The sequence below is a fragment of the Varanus komodoensis genome, unplaced genomic scaffold, assembly GCF_004798865.1.
Source record: "Varanus komodoensis strain SLA01 unplaced genomic scaffold, ASM479886v1 scaffold17, whole genome shotgun sequence".
Classification (NCBI taxonomy): Eukaryota; Metazoa; Chordata; class Lepidosauria; order Squamata; family Varanidae; genus Varanus; species Varanus komodoensis.
The window spans coordinates 24,311,437-24,332,754 of NW_025335505.1; the positions used below are offsets into that span (position 1 = coordinate 24,311,437).

At 39.8% G+C, this 21,318-nt stretch overlaps 1 protein-coding gene across 1 annotated transcript; it reads right to left on the reverse strand.

Moving 5' to 3' along the window:
* Positions 1–434: 434 nt before the first annotated feature.
* On the reverse strand, positions 435–18,761 carry MCUR1 (mitochondrial calcium uniporter regulator 1). Its single transcript, XM_044426677.1, has 9 exons — positions 18,325–18,761; positions 14,850–14,969; positions 14,304–14,407; positions 12,776–12,877; positions 11,920–11,961; positions 8,000–8,071; positions 6,718–6,771; positions 4,123–4,237; positions 435–3,523 (listed from the first exon to the last, which is right to left on the reverse strand). Exons 1-9 carry the CDS (start codon positions 18,677–18,679, stop codon positions 3,468–3,470), a joined length of 1,020 nt encoding a protein of 339 aa, XP_044282612.1. The 5' UTR covers positions 18,680–18,761; the 3' UTR covers positions 435–3,467.
* Between the last annotated feature and the right edge of the window lie 2,557 nt (positions 18,762–21,318).

The following is a 21,318-nucleotide window of genomic DNA, read 5'->3' on the forward strand; positions in this document are numbered from 1 at the left end:
AGGGTTGTTTTAAAATCAGATTCTCTCAGATATACCTCTGAGATTAGTTACTAGCTTTGTACTGAGTTACACAATTTGCAGCTGCCCGATTCATTTAGGTTAAAAGGTGGCATATAAATGTACTGGTCAGAACTTCTATCATAATTGTTAAACTGGGTGAGCTTTTGTATCCTATAATTTTAACTAGAGTGAACAAGTTCCTATATGGGAATAAACACAGATTTTGCCACTGTTACATAGTACTTATATGTAAAATTACATTCTACAACTAAAGTATGGAGATTTCTACTTACCTCAGGTTATTCTGAAGTGAATCTTCCATTATGCCTTACCATTATCCATTCTGACTGAGGTTGATGGGAGTTCTAGTCCAAAACAACTAAAGTTGTTTACCTTCATCAAAGCAATGCATAATAATAAGACAAAACACCACATTATCCTAAATCATTTAATTATGAATAAAGAGGTAATTTCACATAGAAATATTCTGGCATTCAGTAAATCCAGGTCCACAGTCTACACATGTAGTATAATCCCAGGAACACTTTGGTTTATCTATTCAAAATGTTTTTATAACCGATGGCTTTAACACGTAAGCCTTTTACACCGTGTTGGGGAAAAAAGTAACAATAATTCAGGTTTGTTAGCTGAAAACATGATTGCAATGACAAACTATATTTATTCACACTGAGAACATAGCAGCATAAATTAACCAACCAGAGAACACAGAACAGAAGAGGGACTTTTTGTTGCGGGGAGGGTAAGTAGCATGCAAGTTTAAGTAGCATATAATTTCAAACTAGCTGCTATGTAGACATCTCCAATTCAATCCTGCATATGGTCTCAATACTGAACACATTTATTTAATTTCTATAATGCCCAACAGCCAAAGCTCTCTGAGTGGTTCACAACATATATAAATCCTTCAGGAAAAGTCTAGCATAAAAAGGATAGCCCAGCCCTAAACACATTTACACAGAAGCAAGTCCCACTGAAATCCAAACTCTGATGAGACTGTAGGGCAGAATCTAACAGGGTGCTATGCTCCTGCAGATTCTTTTCTGCTATGCCGATTCCCCACAGCCAAGTGATGGCTCTGCCAACTGTATTATGCAATCAGCACCCGGCACTTACACAAGAGAGATTTAGCACTAAGTAAGCCCTGAAATGAGCAGAAATGCTAGGTTTGGATTGCCTTGGAGATATTAAATCACCACTGCAAAAGCAGTGGAGGCCAACTGCACAGTGCAAATAATGGCAGATAAGAAAATTGATGGGGAGAAAATTATGATGGATCTGCTCGTAAGGTGTGATCCTTAGCACCTTATTAAAAGTACAGTCCACTGAAATCATTGTGAAATAATTGTAAGTCTACATACAGGATCATAGTTATTTTACATTTGTGCTATAGTTAAAATTAAATATAAAAATACATATTAACTAAAATTGAACTATATCCACTTTGACATTTTAGAAATCTTGAGGCAGCAAGTAGTTCTTTACAAAAAATTATTCGACACTAGTTTTTATGATGTATACAAATATAGTGACATGGAAACCAAAATCTAGTGACTTGCCTAAAAAGAGTTATAATTTTTCAAAATAAGTTTTACACACAGCACACTGTGTGTAAAGCTTAAAATCTTTAGTGTTAGCTACCTTAGTATGTGGAAACATCAAACATTTTCCATATTATTATGCAAATCCCACTCATCTATTTTGTTAACTCTTTGGACTTTGGGGAACAATAATTAAAATGGTACAAGTAGTGGCAAACAACCACATCACTGTTTGTAGTCAAACTTTGTTGTGAAAAGAGCCTATTAAATTAAACAAAGCCACTTAGATTAAAAGCATGCCATTTGGAGGCTATTTTAAAGACACAAAGTTGGACTGCAAGGGTTTTGGTCTCTGAAGCAGGGATGATAGATGATGGCCTTCTTACCAATCCCAGACAGCTCAATATAAGAGAAGAAAGGAGAGAATATTAAGTTAGGAGCAGGGCCCAAGACGTTTTGCTGGCAAATGGGCTCCCCCCTCCACTTCAAGTCAAGGTACAGAGTACCCAAACTATTCTGACACTTAAGGCAGAAAATCCCAGAACTGCTTTTTCCCATCTTGACGATTAAAAAAAAATACTTATAAATGATGTACCAATCCATTTGTTGCCTTCTCATGACATCCCAAAACATATGCTTCAGTAAATCAGTTAAACAATTTTATACAAAGGGAACATCCACTAACACAACTGTTTTTCCCCTCCAGTATGTTTGCCTACTGCTGGGTTGCATTTTAGCATGGCTTATACTTTGATTTTATTGTCAGCCTGGGGAGAGTGAAAAACATTTAGCTTAGGCTTCAATCCTATGCTATTTACCTGGGAACAAGCCCTACCAATCTACTTTTAAGAAGGCATTATCAGGATTGTACCGTTAGTCTAATTCTTTTCTCTTCTTTAACTTTTAAACCTTGTTTTCCACAGTTATTTAGCAGAGACCACGCTCTTCTATCAACCAAGAAATCTTCAAGGTCTGTCTGAAAAGGAGTGTTTAATGCTGATGCATCTCACTGAGCTTTGTTTTCTTCATATTTTATCAAGGTAAGAAGCAGGATGCTGTTTCTAGTATACTGTTAATGTGGCATTTCCTTATCAGCAGGATCTTGATAAACATCTGCTTATAAAATATCATTAGTTGGAGAGAAATTTAAAACAGTAAAATACAAGGAAAGCAATCCATTTGTTTAAATACAGTGACAACAAATCTTTACAGTAGGTTTTATCAACATAAAGGAAACAAGTAAGTTATGATTTAACTCAGTAATTTCCAGCTCTGAAGAAACAACAGGCAGTATTCAATTGCATCATCTGGCTAGTGTAAATAATACAGCACCACTGGGAAGTAAGTTTTGAACTATGCACAAAAGAATTCAGCTAAAATTACATTGGCACAACCAGCTGTGCAAAAATACCATGCACGTGCTTCAGCAATGGAGAGATTCTGTAGTTCTCTACCAACAGTATACCAATTTGTAGAATGACTATTGGATCCCATCCACTGTTATTGGTAATCAAAGCTTTTTTCACCCCTCAGTGTTTAAGTCTGTTCTTCGAATTTGGCATATAGCATCCTAGATTTTCCTCTGGCTTAAGAGTTATATTTAGTATATCTGGTAAATACCAATTACCTCAAATTCTGATATTACAATAGCCCAGAGATATGGAAAGGTATCAATGGGTGGACAGAATTGTGTAAATTTATGTTGCCTCTGACTCAGGTCAAGTTTCTATCAATATTTTGGAACTTACATTAGTTTTCAGGCACACTCTTTAGTTTTCAGCTTACATTCAGCAGTTTACCAAATAAATAACATGGCAGCAATTATTTGAATTAAATACATTATTTAAGCTAGGTGACAATGCAGTTTTAAGGCAAGATAGTACATGTCTTTTTAAAATAGATGCTTTGTTATATCCATAAACGGTAAAATCCCAGGGCTACTGTAAGGCATGTAAATACTGAACCTGGAAGAAAGTAAGGGTGGGGAAGAAAGTATACACGATTTTAATCCTTATTAAAATATAAGTACGAAAACAGAGAACTATTACATTGTTTCAACATGAATCCAGTCTGCAATGGTACTTTGTTAGCCATCATGAAAACCAGTGGAATTTCCATGCTTGCAGGATCACAGCCTGTAATCTAAATTTCCAGAATGCAAGGATAATTTAAAGCCACTTGAAGGAAAACAAGATGGGAAGAAAAATAATGACAGGATATAATACTATTGCTGAAAGAGCAGTTACTATGATTAGTATAAAACACAGTTTATCTTATTCAAATTGTTTTACAATTTACAACATGCTACATTTATATACAGTATACATTCATATGTTCTTCCTTGAAAACATGCTAACTAGATTTTTGCTATAAAATGCAACACTTGCCAGTACTATATAATTTAGCAGAGTTTTCCATATTCTAAATTAACCACATGATTAGTAACTCTTAGCAGGCATGCAGAAGACATAACTTTTGATGTAAAGAATATTAAACACATATACATGATAGCAGACAAGTAAGACAGTTGACCAAGCACATACACCAAGACAGAACTACCTACCTGCTAAATATTTAATGTTGTCAAGTTTGTGCGATTCAAGCATTGTTTTTAGACCTGCAACTTCGGTGTCAATTTTCCTGTCTGTCTGTGTTAAAGCTCGATCTTGTTGGGCATGCTTAAAAAAAAGGATAACCAGTACTTCCATATTGTTTAAATGTTACCTTTTAAAAATTAGGTCCATATCTTTAAACAGCGAACTGTAAAGTTTCATATAACACAAATTCTGCCCATGCTATTACTACAAGGTCGAAATCTCTATTTGCTGTGATACTCTCTTAATTCCTTATGTCTAACATTATTACAGTTAGATATAAATTTACAGGTTCTTTCCTCCCCATCTTGGTATTAAAACATCACTTTTCTAAGGATTATTCTATAGCTTGTATATCTTCCCTATCACTATCTAATTGGTTATTCTCAGAGAATCTGCAAAGAACATTAAAAAGTGGAAGAATTAATCCTATGGCCCCTAGACAGCATCTGACAGGCCACAGGAGTGTCCAGATGCCCTTAACAGTACTCTAGCACAGCTAACTGTCCCCATCTCTCCTCCTTATAGCCAGTATGAAAGGAACCACAGCAGCTGCCCTCCAATGTTGGGAAAACAATCTTAGAGAGAAGAAAAGGGCATGCTTTGGTGGACAGGTAGGGGAAAAGAATGAGGAAGTTAGGCTATGAGCTATCCTGAAACCTCTTTACTCCCTCCTCCTCTGGAAAGTCCCATGGAAATGAGTAAAGAAAGTCTACAAAAATTCTGGGCACAGAAACAGGGAGGCAGAGATCACCGCTAGTGCTTCTCCCACTCTGTTTAAGATTACTTGTAAGGCTTCAAGTTTGGGGACCAACAATCACTGAAGGAACAACCCAGAGGCATGTGCTTTAAATATGAATGTATGTGAATGTCATCTCATTTTTTTTCCAAAAAGTAAAAATAGTACTTTTTTTTTTCTTGGAAGTAATTTCTGTCGAAATAAAATGGAATATACTTCCAAGTAACAATATGTAGAATTGAATCTCCATGTGTTTTTATTGGATTAAAAAAATAAGTAATAGATATTTCCTATTTGCAGAACCGAATACCAGAAACAACTACAATACAACGTATTTTCTTACATATCCAAACAATCTTCCCACATGCTAAAAACAGATTTATGTTAACAAGCTAAAGAAGCATCAAGAGATACACAGTAGAATTAAAACAAACCATTTGCAATTTAACTGCCTCCAAATATGCCCCAAGTGCTCAATCAGCAAAAAACAACTACAGAATTACAAATGGTGTTCTACCATTTTAATCCTCAAAAGGAAATAAGTTAGAAGTGTAAACATATTGAGCCTATAACATTAACACTGAGCCAGCAAGGCAGTATTTGCTTCTCTCCAAGTAAACCTCAAAGGAGGAGTACTATTTCTGGGGTGGGGGATCTTTTGCAGATTTCAGAGTGTTCGTAGGATGAATCAAGTTAATTTCAAATGTTATTTAAACCCTTCACCAACCCTCAAAGATCTGTCAGGATTTCATTCAATGTTGTGGATACATATCTACCTAGGAAGTTAAAATAGCCTTTTCAGCATGTGCAACATTTCAACAGTTTTTTTCCTTAAGTTCAGCTCAGAAATGTTAGAATATATATTATTTTTAAGGCTCACACAAAATCTTACTAACAGTTTTGTAACATTCCTGATTTGAATTCATCCAATTCTCATATAATCATGCTTTACAGATTATTCACATTATGTTGTGCCCTTTAGTTTGGCCTGATATAGTAGCACCCAAATATTAATAATGAATATTTTATTGCCAAGACATTTGCCCTTGCTTCTTGTTTTCATAGTTGTTTAATGCGGAATAAGGAATAATGTCATTTTACATATTCAGAGATCTATGTCTCCTTCAAACTGCAGATATTGAAATGCTATACATATTAATGATGGTGTGTATGTAAGCTTGCACACATATGGCAGAGAGTATCACCATGATCATTCTGTGGAGGTTTGGGTGCACTGAGCACCCACTTGAACCCCATGTTGTAACCAAGCTGGCTGGAAGTGAGTACAGCAGGAGCAGGGTCAGCTTGTGGTGGTGGCTGACACACTTCTGCTATCATTTAAATGCCAGATGGCAGGAACGAGGTCTACAGCAGTGGCTGCCTTAACTGATGATGTGAGCAGAGCAATGAGATGGGGGAAATTCCGAGTCTTTGGTGAAGGTCTTTGTAGGGCAACTGTCCACTGTTTGGGTACAACAAAAGAAGGGGAAGAAGCTTGAGAGATTTTGTATCTCATGGCTTAGTGGTGAACCACCTTTGGAAAGGGAAAGAAAGCACAGTCAGTGTTCTTTGCAAGAAGAAAGAAAGAGGGATAGCAGTAAGAGCTGAAGAAGGAGAGACTAGGTTTAGATATCAGTTAGTTTAAACTGCTGCAGGACTATCACACGGATAAGCCAGGTTTCTTTACCCTTCTTTAAGGCTGAGAAGGGCCTGCATATGCTCTCTTTGAGGAAAAAAAAGCAAGACAAAACTTTCCTTAAAAGTGTCCTTCACTGCTCCCCCTCAAGGAGGTAATCCAACACAACAGTTAAGCTTATGTTCTTACCAGTTCCACTATTTCTGTTTTCATTTTCAACAGTTTTCTCTCATTAAGCGCATACTGAAAAATAAGAGCAATGCTTTAAAAAAGAGCTACTGCTTAAAAAGAAATCTTTTGTTTGCAGTCTTCATGTTTTCTTTTTAACACTTCCAGTATCACTGTATTAATACTGTGTTTATGCGTGTTCTTTAACCTCTTTCAGTATTGCCGCAAAAGGGTCTAACTTTAAGACCCTTCTTCTTTGTGATGACCATGCCAACAATACCAGTTGGTTACTGCCAAAAATGCCATCAGTTAAGATACAAACTAAATATTTATAAACCTACATGAACTAGGAAGGTCATTATATCTTCCAGTTTATTTTTGGCCTATGCTTGCTCTATGGTTTTTGTAGGATGCCTGAGGACAAGTTTACTTATACATAAGTGTAACTTTGATAAAGTTTTTATCTCCATCAAGTACTCAGAAAGGTCCAAAATGGGGAGGTAATAATCCTAACATATATTATTTTATAATGAGACATGAACATTTTACATTTTACAGTCATGTATCTGTCACCCTATATTAAAATCATTTCCACAGATGGCTTACAAGAACCTTGGAAAAGCTGCTTCACTGTCTACAAGTAACATATTTGTCCAAACCAGGGTGGTCCGACTTTTCATACCTTGAAGGCCATGTGAGGACTTTGACATGGAAACCAGGGGCCACACAATAAATTACATTTCCATACTGTAAATTAAAGTGCTTGCCATAGTTAATTCTGTATAAAAATAAATATTTATTTATTGTTATCTGCAGCAGGGGCAGCTGCTTAATTTGATTTTAGGGCTAATTTAATGAAAAAGAATGCTCCTTCTCCAACCACAGCGCAAACATAATGACTGTCCTCTGGGGTGGCCCATACCTTTATTCCCTGTTTCTCTCACCCAGAAACCCTCCCATGTGCCCCCCTGGCTCCTCCTTCCTTCCTGGAATTGGTGTGCTGAGCCTTTCTGCTCATCAGTTAAAGTGGCATGGGGCATGCTGGGGTGAGCTCTCCTGAGACTACCAGCCTGACCGGCTCTCTTCCTGAGCTTCAGGAGAGCTTGCCTAAATCATGCCTGTGCCATTGCTGGGATCTGAACTGGGAGAGCAACGGGGGGTCTCCAAGTAGCAAGAGGGCCACAGAACAAGGCCTCAGGGGCTGCATGCAGCCTGTGGACCATCAGTTGGACCACCCCAGTCTAAGCTATACAGTGCAGCAATGTTTCTGAATAATCTTTATAGAAAAGAAATACATACATACCAATTCTTTTACTCTGCTCTTTTCTAGATTGAAATCTAGTTTGCTGTCTGTACGCAATTTGGAAGTCTCATCCTAGGGAAAAAATGCATAATGCTAAACACAATACCTGCATCTTCCATTCAAATTCTTTGATCTTTTCACAAGCAAGTTACAGTTTGGAACTTTTCTTTGATTTATCAAGGCCCTGGGAGAGTGAGCAAGCTGCCTCCCATCCACCTCGTCTTCTTTCATTACATCCAATATAGCAAATAATTCAAGAATGCCCTGTGGAATGTGAACTGGAGATTCTAGATTACAGAGGAGGAAACAAGCCAGGATTTTAAATAGCAACAAACCATGGATTAGAAATCTGGGTTGCCCCCCCCCCCCAATACACCAATCCAAAGACACAGATTTCCACATCATGTCAAACAATGGAACAGGAATGGGCTGTTCTTGGGTTGTTTTCTAAACCACATACAAGCAAGTATAGTGAGCAGGTGGGAGGCAGAGTAATTGCTTACTCCCATACAATGTGTTGTCATTACATGTGAACTCAGTCAAAGAGATAGTTTACACAATTTTACAACCTACTTTGAATCTGTACAGCAAGTCAAAGTACAGCTGTAAAACTACTGATGAATTTGCACGACTTTAGAAATTAGCTGCCATTACTTCCAAGGAGTTTGACATACATTTATTTTATTTTTCGGGCCAGGTCGACTCATATTATATTATATTGTTTTATACTGTGCTTATTTATTATTGTGAGCCGCCCCGAGGCTTCGGCGAATGGGGCGGCATAGAAGCCTTCTAAATAAAATAATAAATAAATAAATGCATTTATTGCAGCTATGACACTATCTCCACTGACTTTTAGAAACACCCATCAATGATTTACTCAGTGGTTTAATGAAGTTATGTAGCAGTCGCACTGCAGGAACAGCAGCACAGCAGCCTCCACTGCCGCCACACTCCATGCACAAGCACACACGGCCACCCATACCTTTCCCTCACTGCACAAATTCTGTACAAATGCACCGAGCTGCCCTGTGTGTGTCAGATTTGTACAAGCTGCAAAGGCTACCGACCCCTGGTATTCAAGCCCACAGAAGCCAGTAGCATGAGCAACCGGGCCAGGGATGGAAGGAGCATGCCCCACCAGGCATACTTTCCTAAGGTTGCCCTAGGATGCAGGCTCACACTGGTGGTGAAGACCTGCATGTGTCTGTGCGCCACTCCAACACAGGGCAGCAACCAGACAGGAGCGCCATGCATGGCTGCCCACACAGTTGCTGCTCTGTGTTCCTTCTCAGCATGTGCACCCAAATGTCTGGCTGACTCATTTTGCCACATTGCCAGCCTTGCCAACATGGCTGTTGCCATTCCCGGCCCACCCCCACTTCCCAGAACTGAACACAATACTCCAGTTGCGGACACACCAGATTCGTATAGAGTGGTAGTAATACCTCTCTTGATCTAGAAGCCACGCTTCTGGCTATGCAACCAAGGGTGGCGTTCGCCCTCTTGACTACCACATCACACTGCTGACTCATGTTTAGCCTGCAGTCAACCAGTATCCCAAGATCCCTTTCACAAGTGCTGCTCTCCAGCCACTTCTCCCCTAACCTGTACTTATGACACCCATTCCCATGCCCCAAGTACAAGACCTTGCACTTATCCACATTGAATGCCATCCTGTTGTCTCCTGCCACTTCCACAGTCTGTCCAGATACTTTTATATCTGGAGTATCTGCTCCTCAGTTGTGGCCACTGCCCCTGTTTTAGTGTTGTCTGCGAATTTGATCAGCAAACTGTTCATCCCTTCTTCCATGTCGTTGATGAAAAGATTAAACAGGATCGGCCCCAGGACAGAGCCCTGGGGGACCCCGCTTGTCACTGGCTGCCATCCTGATGATTCCCCTCTAATGGTTACCCTCTGCTTTCAGTCAGTTATTGGACAGGGCATTGGTCTATCTCAAAACTCCTCAATTTCTCAAGCAGGATATCATGGGGCACTTTGTCAAAGGCCTTGCTGAAATCCAGGTAACCCACATCCACTGCGTCCCTTCCATCTAGTCATCTTGAAACCTTGTCATAGAATTCCACAAGGTTTGTCTGGCAGGACCTATTTTTGCGGAAGCCGTGTTGTGTGGCCACCAGCCTCCCTTCCCTATCTAGCATCACTAGATCTCTTGCTATTATGAGCTTTCCATTGTTTTTCCTACAATGGACATAAGGCTAACTGGTCTGCAATTCCCCATGTCCCTTCTACTACCCTATTTGAAAATTGAGACCACTGACGCCACCCTCCAGTCCTCTGGAACTTCACCCATTCTCTACAAGGCCTCAAAAATGGAAACCAGCGGGTGTGAGAGAACCCCTCCCAACTCTCAAAGTACTCTCGGGTGTAACCTGTCAGAGCCAGGTGCCTTTGTAACATCATGTGCCCTGAGGAGCTCCTTAACTTCTGGGGGGGGGGGGGGGTTGACTCTAATCTTTACCCCTAAGTTCCCTGCCTCATCTAATCTCCCATGTGGATCTCCCCTGTCCTGCTTTGGGGAGAACACAGAGGCAAAATAGTTACTTAGCATCTGTGCCTGTTCCCTCACATCAGTCACTGGATCCCCTTCCCCCCTTATTAAGCAGTCCCACTACCTGTCTCCCCTTCCTCTAGTTATTTCCATGCTAATAGAAGCCCTTTTTGTTGCTCTTGTTATTCTTTGCAAGTCTCAGCTCGTAATCAGCCATAGCCTTGTGAAGAATCCTTCTGCAACAGGCCTCCTCCTCCCAGTGTACCCTTTTGTCTATTTACCCCAGTGCCCATTTCCTACAGAGGTTCCTCTTGCTCTAATCCTTCTTACCACCTCCTTTTGCATCCATGGTGGCACTCTCCTTCACCTCCCCGCCTTACTAACTAGAGGTATTGTCAAGGCTTGTGCCTCCAGAACCTCCTTTTTGAGTGCCAACCACCCCTCCTCAACTCCCTTGCCTTCCAGTAACCTATCCTAGGAGACTTCCCCCATTCTGGCCTTCAGTTGGCCAAAGTTGGCCCTCCTGAAGTCCCAGCTTCTAGTGCTCGACCTCCATGATTCAAGATGTTTCTTCTTGTGTGTATAGAAAGGAACGTTTTAGGAACAAGCATGAAACTGAACACAAATCACGTAGTGATTTAGAAAGGTATATTTAGCACCTTCTTTCTGGAGCCATTTCAGCTGGGTTCATCTTAATGGCTAACCTAGTATTTCTTGCTTTTTGGACGGAAAAGGTTTCCTTTTGGTTAATTTGCCAAGATCATGCTGGCAGTGATTTCCTTTTGGTTAATTATTATTATTATTTTTTGCTGGTAACAAACAACTTTATATTCTGTGAGATGAATGGTTCTTAGATGTCCACAGCTTCTGTACTACAAGAAGGAGATCATCTTCACTTTAGTGAGCACAAGTCTTAGCCCACCTCCTGAGCCCGAGGCTCAAGGGATTATCCCAGCAATTACACTGAACTTCCAAGACACAATTGCTGCACATCTGCAACTTTAATATAATGTGCAGAAATGTTTCATAACTTAAGTAGGCATTTGATTTGACAAGAATTAAGTGGTATTTCATGTGGCTCACTCTTCCAGACTGATGCTGTATGAAGGCAGGAGCAAAAACCCTACTGTCAGGTTGTACAATATGGAATACTCCTTAATGGACCAGTAAACAAACAGTTGGCACATCACCTTTAACAATGCTATTGATTTGCTTATTCTCATACAATACTGGTAGTCTTATACATCTGCACTCAGAATTAAGACCTACTGAGTCCCACAGTGCTTTCTCCTAAGCAAAGGATTGCAGCCTGAACACATCTTCTTATAGAAAGCCCTGGCGTGTAACATGTTTAACTAAAATGTTATGTGCAGTGGAGTTATATTGTTTAGGTATGAAGTATCTTACCATCACTTGCTTTTTTAGTTGCTGAAGTTCAACTTTTATTTTCTTTGCATTAAAAAAAGAATAGACATGAAAATTACATTAATGCAGGATATAAAGGTAGTGATACATATGCCAAAGCTACAATCAACTGATGTTACAAAAGAAGTATGCAAGTAGGGACTTCAGATTTCCAAAACTAGTGCTTCCAATGTCAATGAACAATCCAATTAAATTATGTTACACATACAGCCTAGGTGACATGACTGAGTTAAAACCAATTAAGGGAATGACCCTATACACATTCGGGAATTGTAAGACTTTTTTCTGCCCAAACATGTATATGATTGCACCCTGATAAGCTTCAGCTTTTGGTAAACAGGCAGGCAATTTTTAAATTTTTTATATATAATGACAAAAGCAAGAAACCTTTCCTTCACAAGAAAATCAGTGCATAAGCTTTGATTCCTCAAAACTAAACAGCAAATGCACAACAGATAGAATATTAGTAAATTAGTTAAATGGTATACCATATTTGTGCTGAATACCAAAATGTAACTTAAATCAAAAGGACTTAAGTGTATTTCAGTTTTTTCTACATTGCAAAGTGCTTTTCCTGTTAAATGCAAAAGTCATCTTCACATACTAATTTCTATGGTTACTTTTATATAGTTCTTTTAAAGAGACCAAAAACATAACTTGATAAGTGACGTTAAAACAACAATGAATTAACAAACTTTAGCAACAACTGTACCTTTTTCTGTATTTCCAGATAGGGGCTGAGATTCACAGCATAATTTCCGGCCATCACAGTAAGCAACAGATTTATAACCAATGTATGTTGCATAAACAGGTCTGGAATTTTTAGAATTACATTTACCTCATTTTCTGCTCGGAGGGCTGAAAATTCACTCTTCTCCAAAATAATCATATCTTTTTTCACAACACCAATATGAGACATTATCTGCTGAAGCGCAATTTCCTTTGAAAAGAAAGAAGTGTGTGTCAGCCTAGTAGTACTAATAGTATTCAATACAGCAGTAATTCTTTGTGAACTGGTGACTGACTATAGGCTTTATCCAAAGTACAGAAGAGTCCATCTCAGCGCAAAAAGAACCCCTTCCCCCCACATCCTGCCCAGGTTGTATGGTGCTTAAAGGGAGGATCAGATGAGAAGATGGGTGGACAAGGTACACATTTTATTTATTTAAATTTTTTCTATACCATCTATTATTTTCACAGAAAATCTCAAGACTCAAAATCTCAAAATTTTACTGCACAGTATCATCCTAATACTAGACAGCATACTAAAAAGCAAAGACATCACCCTGCCAACAAAAGTGTGTATAGTCAAGACTATGGTTTTCCCAGTTGCAATGCATGGCTGTGAAAGCTGGACCATAAGGAAGGCTGAGCGCCAAAGGATTGAGGCCTTTGAATTGTGGTGCTGGAGGAGACTCCAGCAAGTCCCTTGGACTGCAAGGCGATCAACTGGTCAGTCCTAGAGGAGATCAACCCTGACTGCTCCTTAGAAGGCCAGATACTGAAGATGAAACTCAAATACTTTGGCCACCTAATGAGAAGGACTCCCTGGAGAAGCGTCTAATGCTGGGAACAATAGATGGAGGAGGGGGATGACAGAGAATGAGGTGGCTGGATGGAGTCACTGAAGCAGTTGGTTTGAGCTTAAGTGGACTCTGGGGGATGGTGGAAGACAGGAAGGCCTGGAGGAATGTTGTCCATGGGGTTGCAATGGGTTGGACATGACTTCGTGACTAACAACAACAACAAATCATCCTAATAAGCCTTCCCCAACCTGGTGCCCTCCAGATAGCTTGAACTGCAACTCCCAGAATCCAGGTAGGGTATGTGGCCTAGGCTATACTGCACCACACACTGGACTAGATCATGGTTCAAGCAAGTCATTTAAGTTATGCATAAATTTATCTTTCATCAGCCAGATTCCAAGATGCTAAAAGTGGAAATTTGTGGTATGAAAAGGTATCTTATTCCTCAAAACAACCACTTTCTTTGCAATTGTTCGTTAAACAATCCAAAGTTAACCTATAATTAGTTGTTGGATTGGTTTTGGGTTGCTTAACCTACAATTAACCCATGGTCTCTTGTTTCAGACACTAAATTCAATATGGAGGTTGCATATTGAAAATGGCGGCAACATGCACCACAGCAAAACATGGGCTAATTAACCTAGAAGTTTTTGTTATTGTGTGCAAATGAGGAGATTCCGTAGGATTCATAATCAGAGCAGACCTATTGAATTCAGTGGGACTTAGCTATTTAAGTCCCATTTATTTCAATTGATCTTTTCTAAGTATGCTTATGTCTGGACCCAATCCATTAATTAATTTGGCTAAATGTTGGCTATGAAAAAAAACTATGTCTCTAACCTGTTGTACTTTTGTGACCATGTCCTTATATATAATATCCATGTTGTTTTTCATGATGCCCATTAAAGCAGACACAACAATCTCAGATTGCTGAGTAGTAAATCCTGTAAAAATTAAGAAATTTTAATTATCATTGTCATATGTAGGTAGCAGCTGAAGGGCAGAGGAAGAGCTCTAGCTCAAAGATATTTGTCTATTTACTGTATTTTTGTACGGCCTTCTGAAACCAACCAAGGTGGTTTACAAAATATTCAAATGGCAAAAGTATAATAAAATACAAAATTAATAAAACATTACAAAATTAAAAACATACCCAGCACACCTATGGGTATTTACTATAAAAGTCAAGTTTTCTGGTTTTTTCCCTATTAGTAAGGGATTTCTAAATGCCACCTGAATAAACAAACTAGGTTCAGCAGTATACTTTCCTTTTTTTGCAAGATGCATGAGAAAATTCAACAAAATCAATTAAAATATATAAACATGGACAAAAGAGTGACCTCTGGTTTTGCCATTGCATAACAACATAGAAAGCAGAAAATTTACCATTTTCTTCCAGGAGGCACACAAAGGCATGGGTATCAAAATAAAGCTTCCTACATCCCGACAGAGAAAAACTACTCTTGGTTTTCTCAAATTGTAGATGTGATGCACAAATATTTACATCTAAAGAAGGAAAGCAAAGAAATAAGTGTCAACATAAAGGAATGTATCATGTGTAATTCACAAATTCCTCCAACCTTGGATTACAATGTATCTGTATACTGTAGCACTATCATTTCCCCTTTTGCCATAAAGGGGCAGATTTCCACCATGACTAAAATAATAATTTTGTTGTTTCCCCCCACAACATTAGACAGAAGTATAAACATTTATAATAGAATGTGTGTGTTTGACACTGTTATTAATAGAATGCTTTCTATATGGAATTTTCACAATCCTCATTCCATTTATCCTAAGAGCATAGCAAGCTCACAGCAATAAGGAACGTGTACAAAAGACTATCTTCATTTCAGATATACTGCAATCTGGGGATGAAAACACACATAATAAGACAGTTTCAACAGATACTTAAAATCAGCAGGAATATAAGTGTTTTTTGCACTTTTGCAGGGGTCCTGGCCCCCCCTACATTTACAACCTCTGCAAATGTAGTGCTTGCTACTATCTGTGGTTTCAGGCATCTGCTGGGCAGTTCAAAACCTATCCCCTGTGGATATGGTAGTCCTGTTGTAGTTAAAATGTTGTTGCATTGTTATGTGCCATCAAGTCATCTCCTACTTATGGTGACTTCCATGAATGAAAGCCCTCCAAAATCTCCTGTCCTTGATAGCCCTTGCTCAGCTCTTCAGTTTCAAAGTTGTGGCTTCCTTTATGGATTCAATCGATCTCGTGTTTGGATGATTAAAATACAGTTCTAGCATACATATACATATGAAAGTATTTTTCATTTTTGTTTTGTAGTAACTTAAATATATTAAAACTGCACAGTACACAATAAAAACAAAAACACTGCATACTAAGATCACCAAAGGATTGTTTTAGGAATAGACAGAAGTAAAAAGAAAATCTGGTATTTCATGTTTATGTTTTGAAGTAAAAAAGCAAGGCTATACCTTTCTGCATATATTCTTCTCCCTCCCAACAATATAGTTAGAAAGCAAAACTCAAAGCCAAATGATAAAATCCTAGTGGACCCTCTAAACATATTGCATGAGTAAGCCTTCCCCAGCTTAAGTAAATAGATTCATATCTATAAATTAGTTCAAATAAAAGGCAGGGTTTCCAGGGCAGATGGTATGTGTTCAGGCAGCTTTAAACTTACGAGGTAACACTTTTGTTAGGAATTAAGGCATGCCCTCTTGGAACATATTCAGAATTCCCTTTCCATATCATAGGAAAATAACTTTAACTAAAAAAGAAAAAAAGCAACAGTGCAGTGAGGCAGAATAGATTTTTTTCTGGCTTGCTTTTCACAGATCAGATAATCACTCAGTGGTCAAAACAGCTGACCATCAGAGACACATCCAGCCAAGAGAACCACTGCCATAAAAGAATTTTAGGCATGTTCTGCTGCTACTCGACCAGCATGCATGTTAAGTCTCCTGTCCCATAAGCAGTGCCCTAGTGGCTGAAAAGAGGAGCTCATAGTTCTGCAAGGCATATTCTGCCACCAAACTGCCCCTATAGATGAAAGAGGTATTTTCTCTTCTGACTGCTATGGCTCTCTTGGATAAAAACTGCTTTTCTCCTGAGAATCTACCAAGGAACCATAGTTTGTAAGATGACATGTGCATGCTGCACCTAAAGGACAACACTGACACTATGAAGCATTCAAATTTGAATATGGACATGGTGGAGGAAAAAAATGAGCTGCAGGATACTACTCAATTAACAATTAAGCAGGAAGTAACCTTACTGATCTGCATTGCTAATACCTCTGAAGCACCTAGGCTATCAAACCCAAATTAGTAGTACCACTTCATATTTTTCTAGGCACCTTTCAGAAAAAAACACCATTTGCTCAATTTCTTATGCTCTCCAGTAACAGGTTGGAGCACAATCTGTAGCTATTTAATGTAAGGAGTTGATCTGCTCAAAATCTACCAAAATCAATCCCAATCCCCAATTTCAGATAACCATTACTGCATGTGCTAACACTATCACACAAACAGAGAATGAGCAACTAGACAAAATTAAATTATTTCAGTAATCTTGTTCTTGAAACTTCAGGCACATCATTATGTTTGATATAAAGGTCATGAGATGGACCATTTTCTTAATAAGCCAAGGCCTTACATCTGCAGTGTTACCTGTAAAACATGAAACAGAAACTTCTACAATTTTCTAAAACTAGGACTGTTCCACTGGCCAATGGAAGTCAGGCTGAAAGCAAGCAAAAGCATGAAAAACTGATTATCTGGAATCCATCGCACACAGAACTCCACCAGAAGCAAATGAAGCTGCAAGACTGTGGCAACAACGATACAAGCATCTTAAGATGAAAAATATGAAGCACCTTTGAGCAGATGGAGTATATCACCTGATTGACCTATGTATTTGCGTGCATTGAAAGCACCTACTACTAGTAGGCAACACGTTCCCTGGCAATATTGCAACAACAATCAGTACAAGTATGGCTTAGTGCCAACAACTGTGATGTTCAGTTTACTAATTTTCAGCCCCATGGTTTATCTATATATTACAGAGAGCAGTCATGCACAGTAAGAGGCTACAAATAACCAGTGTGCTAGAAATTAAGTTGCATAGCACCTGGCAACAGCTGTTTTTTTCTCTCTTCAAGTTGATGGAAATGTAAATAGACTAAGTAAAGATAATAAATGTAAATAAAGAAATACCAGAAATAAACATTGCAGACTGAAGCACAAAACATTATAATAAGCTACAGAAGCTTGTTCTTGGCACTTTTAGTTTACTACAAAAACATTTGCTTCAGTCCTGGTTGTGTCCATACTCTATGAGAGAATAATTTCGAACTGCTGTCAAATAAGGTATCTTTTCTGTATGTCCTTGACTGAAGAATCTATGAATGCAAGAATGTTTCTTTGACTTAATGGCATACAAACTGCTGCTTATAATCAGTGTCCTGCTGTAGTAATTTTACTGGATACAGAAAACCAGACATCACAGAGCACAGGGAAAGCGATGTTTTGAATTAGTTTTTCAGAATAAAATGGTGGCTTGAAAAATCCGAAAAATGATCGTGTAAAGTTCTGCTACTGTTCTGCTATTTATCTCCAGTTTCACTCAAATGTCATACCTCCACATTGTGCCTCAGTGACATGCAATCTGCATTTGTGTTGTGCTCACTGATTAAATGTGATACGTCCATTCACGTCCACCAGGTGTCCAAAAGCTAGGGCTGCGTGTCTAGCTGGACACAAAACTATTCCTTTTAAAACATGTTGCACCTCTCTCACACACGCACGCGCCCGCACTCTCACACACTAAGCCCTCCGGGAGAAGCCTCCTCCCCGTTTGCCTAGCACCCGTCTCTCACCTCGCTCCTCGACGGCCCGGCAACGACCCACGTTCAGGCTGAGGAAACGGGCCCCCACCCCAAGCGAGCAACCGCTGCTGATGCAGGAGGAGCCGCGCGCCGCCGCCCAGCTCACGCCGTCCTGCCGCTCGAGGGCCGCCGGCGGTGCTCGGTGCGCGCCGCCGCGCGTCCCCGGCACGAGGAATCCCGCCCGCTTCCAGTCTCCAAGGCAACGGCGGAGGGGACGCGGGAAGCGGACGAGGGCGTCGCATGAGGCGCCTGAGGAGTGGCGCCTGGCGCCTGGTCCCCGCTGAACGAGGAGGCTCCCCTGCCTCCCACTGCCCACCACGAGGGCTGCAGCCTGGCCCCTGACCATCGTGGCTTCACCTCCGCTGGAGGTCAAAGCTCCAGGGTCCCCCTTCGTTGCTTCATCGCCACAACAAAAGGTCGAGCGGCGGTTCCTCCCAGCTGCCCAGCGGCTCACTTTTTCCGGCACAGATCACGCATGCGCCCCTTTTGCCGCCGCTTCCTCCTCCGGGAAGCTATTGCCGAAACCGCGCCGAAAAAGGCGCCATGTCTGCCACCTACTGGACACAAAGAATCCCTCCTACAAGAACTTGCAAAGAGCAATACCTCGAAAAGAATTCCATCCGAATACCTTCAACACCTCATAGGACCTGCAGAAGTGCTTACCTCTGAACAACGCAGGGGAAAATGCTCTGCTTCTCTAGACAGGAAAAACATTCCTACAATTACCAGCACGCCCCAGGGAGCATGGTTGTCCAGAAGGATTGTGGAAGTAATGGGACTCTCTTTTTCCCCTGTGTAGTAATGACAAAACTGAAACTGTCATATTTTGGGCACGTCGTGAGAATGCAAGACTCTCTGGAGAAGACAATCATCCTGGTGAAAGTTGAAGGCAGAAGAAGAAAAGGAAGACCAAATATAAGATGGATTGACTGCATAAAGGAAGCCACAGCCTGGAACTTAACAAGTGTTCAGCAGAGCTGTCATAGATAGGATATTTTAGAGGGTTTCATCCATAAGGTTGCCATGAGCCAAAGATGACTTGACAGCACATAATAACAACAACAAACATATGGGGTTGCAGGATAAGGTTATCAATGGCCACTTGTCAAGATGGTTATATGCTGCCACTAGGATCAGAAGGAGCAAGCCTCTGAATGCCAATTGCTGAGGCCCAACAGTGGAGAAGGCCTTACAGCTTCCCAGAAGTGTTTGGTAGGTCACTGTGGGAAACAGGAGCCTGGGCTAAGTAGGCCTTTGTTCTGCTTTTGCAAAGCTGTTCTTATGCTTTAAAATAAAAATACTAGGATTCCCAATCACAGATCTCTAAAGTTGTTTGTAGTTGTGGCCTTTGTTTCACAGCAGCACAAAGATAACAATAGGGTTAAGCTTAGTAAATCTAGCCTATACTAAAATAGTCAAATAATAATGCAAGTTTGGATCTTCATCATACTGGGGGAAATGCAATCTCACATTTTAGTCCTATTTTCTCTTGGAAAGACAAAACCACTGTGCTACAGAGATAAAAGGATATGCATAGCTTCAACTGATGGGAAATCAGCTCACTGGCCCCTTAAATGTATTGGAATAATTAAAGTGTGTTTTATACTATTAAGCCATGGTAGTAATGTTTGAGATGTATGAACATTCTTGATACCTGAATCACTTCCTAGATGTGACAGGAACCCTTTCAATGTTAAGTCTTCAAAGACTACTTTCAAAATAATTATTTGTGAATATCATTAAAAAAGATATTTATAAAGACTGAGTACCTACTTTCATGTTGTCTGCATACCCTCAAGTAATTCTTGGGTTTGTCAGACGAAAACGAATGCAAGATTCATCTCAGAATAGATGAATACGGCATCAGCTTATAACTCACACCTTTTTCTCTGGCAGGAACTCAATCAAATATTCAACCGTCTGAACTTTTCCAAGAGTAGAGAGGCTACCATGAGAGAAAGCTCTGCCTGTTAAAAGTCCATAAAGCCTGCAGAAAAGAGAAAGATAGTAAAAGTATTAAAAAGAATAAAAACATAGTTTCACATTCTGATTTACAATAGTGATCACTATGCACCTGTTTGCATTGAAAGACAACCCATTGGTTTCAAAATCAATAGACTGTCATGCACCCTACCAACAACCCATAGGTTAAACATTAGGTTGTTTACTCATAAACAACCCAGCAGCCAGGGTAATTCATTTATTTATTAGATTTATATCCCACTTTTTTCTTTTTCAAAGAACTCAAAGTGGCTTTCCTCATTCTCCTTTTGCTTTCAATCTTATCCCCACAGCAACAACTCTGTGAGTTAGGTTAGGCTGAGAGACTGTGCCTGGTCCAAAGTCACCCAGTTGGCTCCAAGGCTGAGTGGGGACTACTGCCCAGTCTGCCTGAGTCTCAGTCCCGTGTTCTTAACCACTATACCATACTGACTCTGGGTTTAGACATCAAGCTTCACAACTGGTCTGTGTAGGAGAGGTGGGCATGGGTTGTTGATATGTGTAGACCTCTACACATATAATCACTTAGCATACAATGCTAAGGCCAGTCCTGTTATGTATCAAGGTGAAATGACAGGCTTCAGAGGGCTCCATGTAATGGGGGGGGGGGGGGGCAGACGGTGGGGGCACAAATTGGGCTCTGAATGGCACAGCAAAATATTTTAACTGCATGGACCCAATCAAAGCTCTTCATTCCCTCCTTAATATTAATAATAAATTGAAACATGTTAGCATGCCAGGTTCACCTCCCTGTTTCTGAATCTGTTGTTAATCAGCTGTCCAGAAGACTGGAAAAGAAAGCAAGGCAAAAGGGTGTAGGAGTAGATAAACTTTTATATTGTTTTTTATATCTTTTATATTGTTATTGATTTTATATTGTTAATTTTATATTGTTATTTTTGTATTTTATTGTATTTTATTTTATGCTGTGAGCCGCCCCGAGGCTTCAGCAAGGGGTGGCATAGAAATGTTTTAATAAACAAA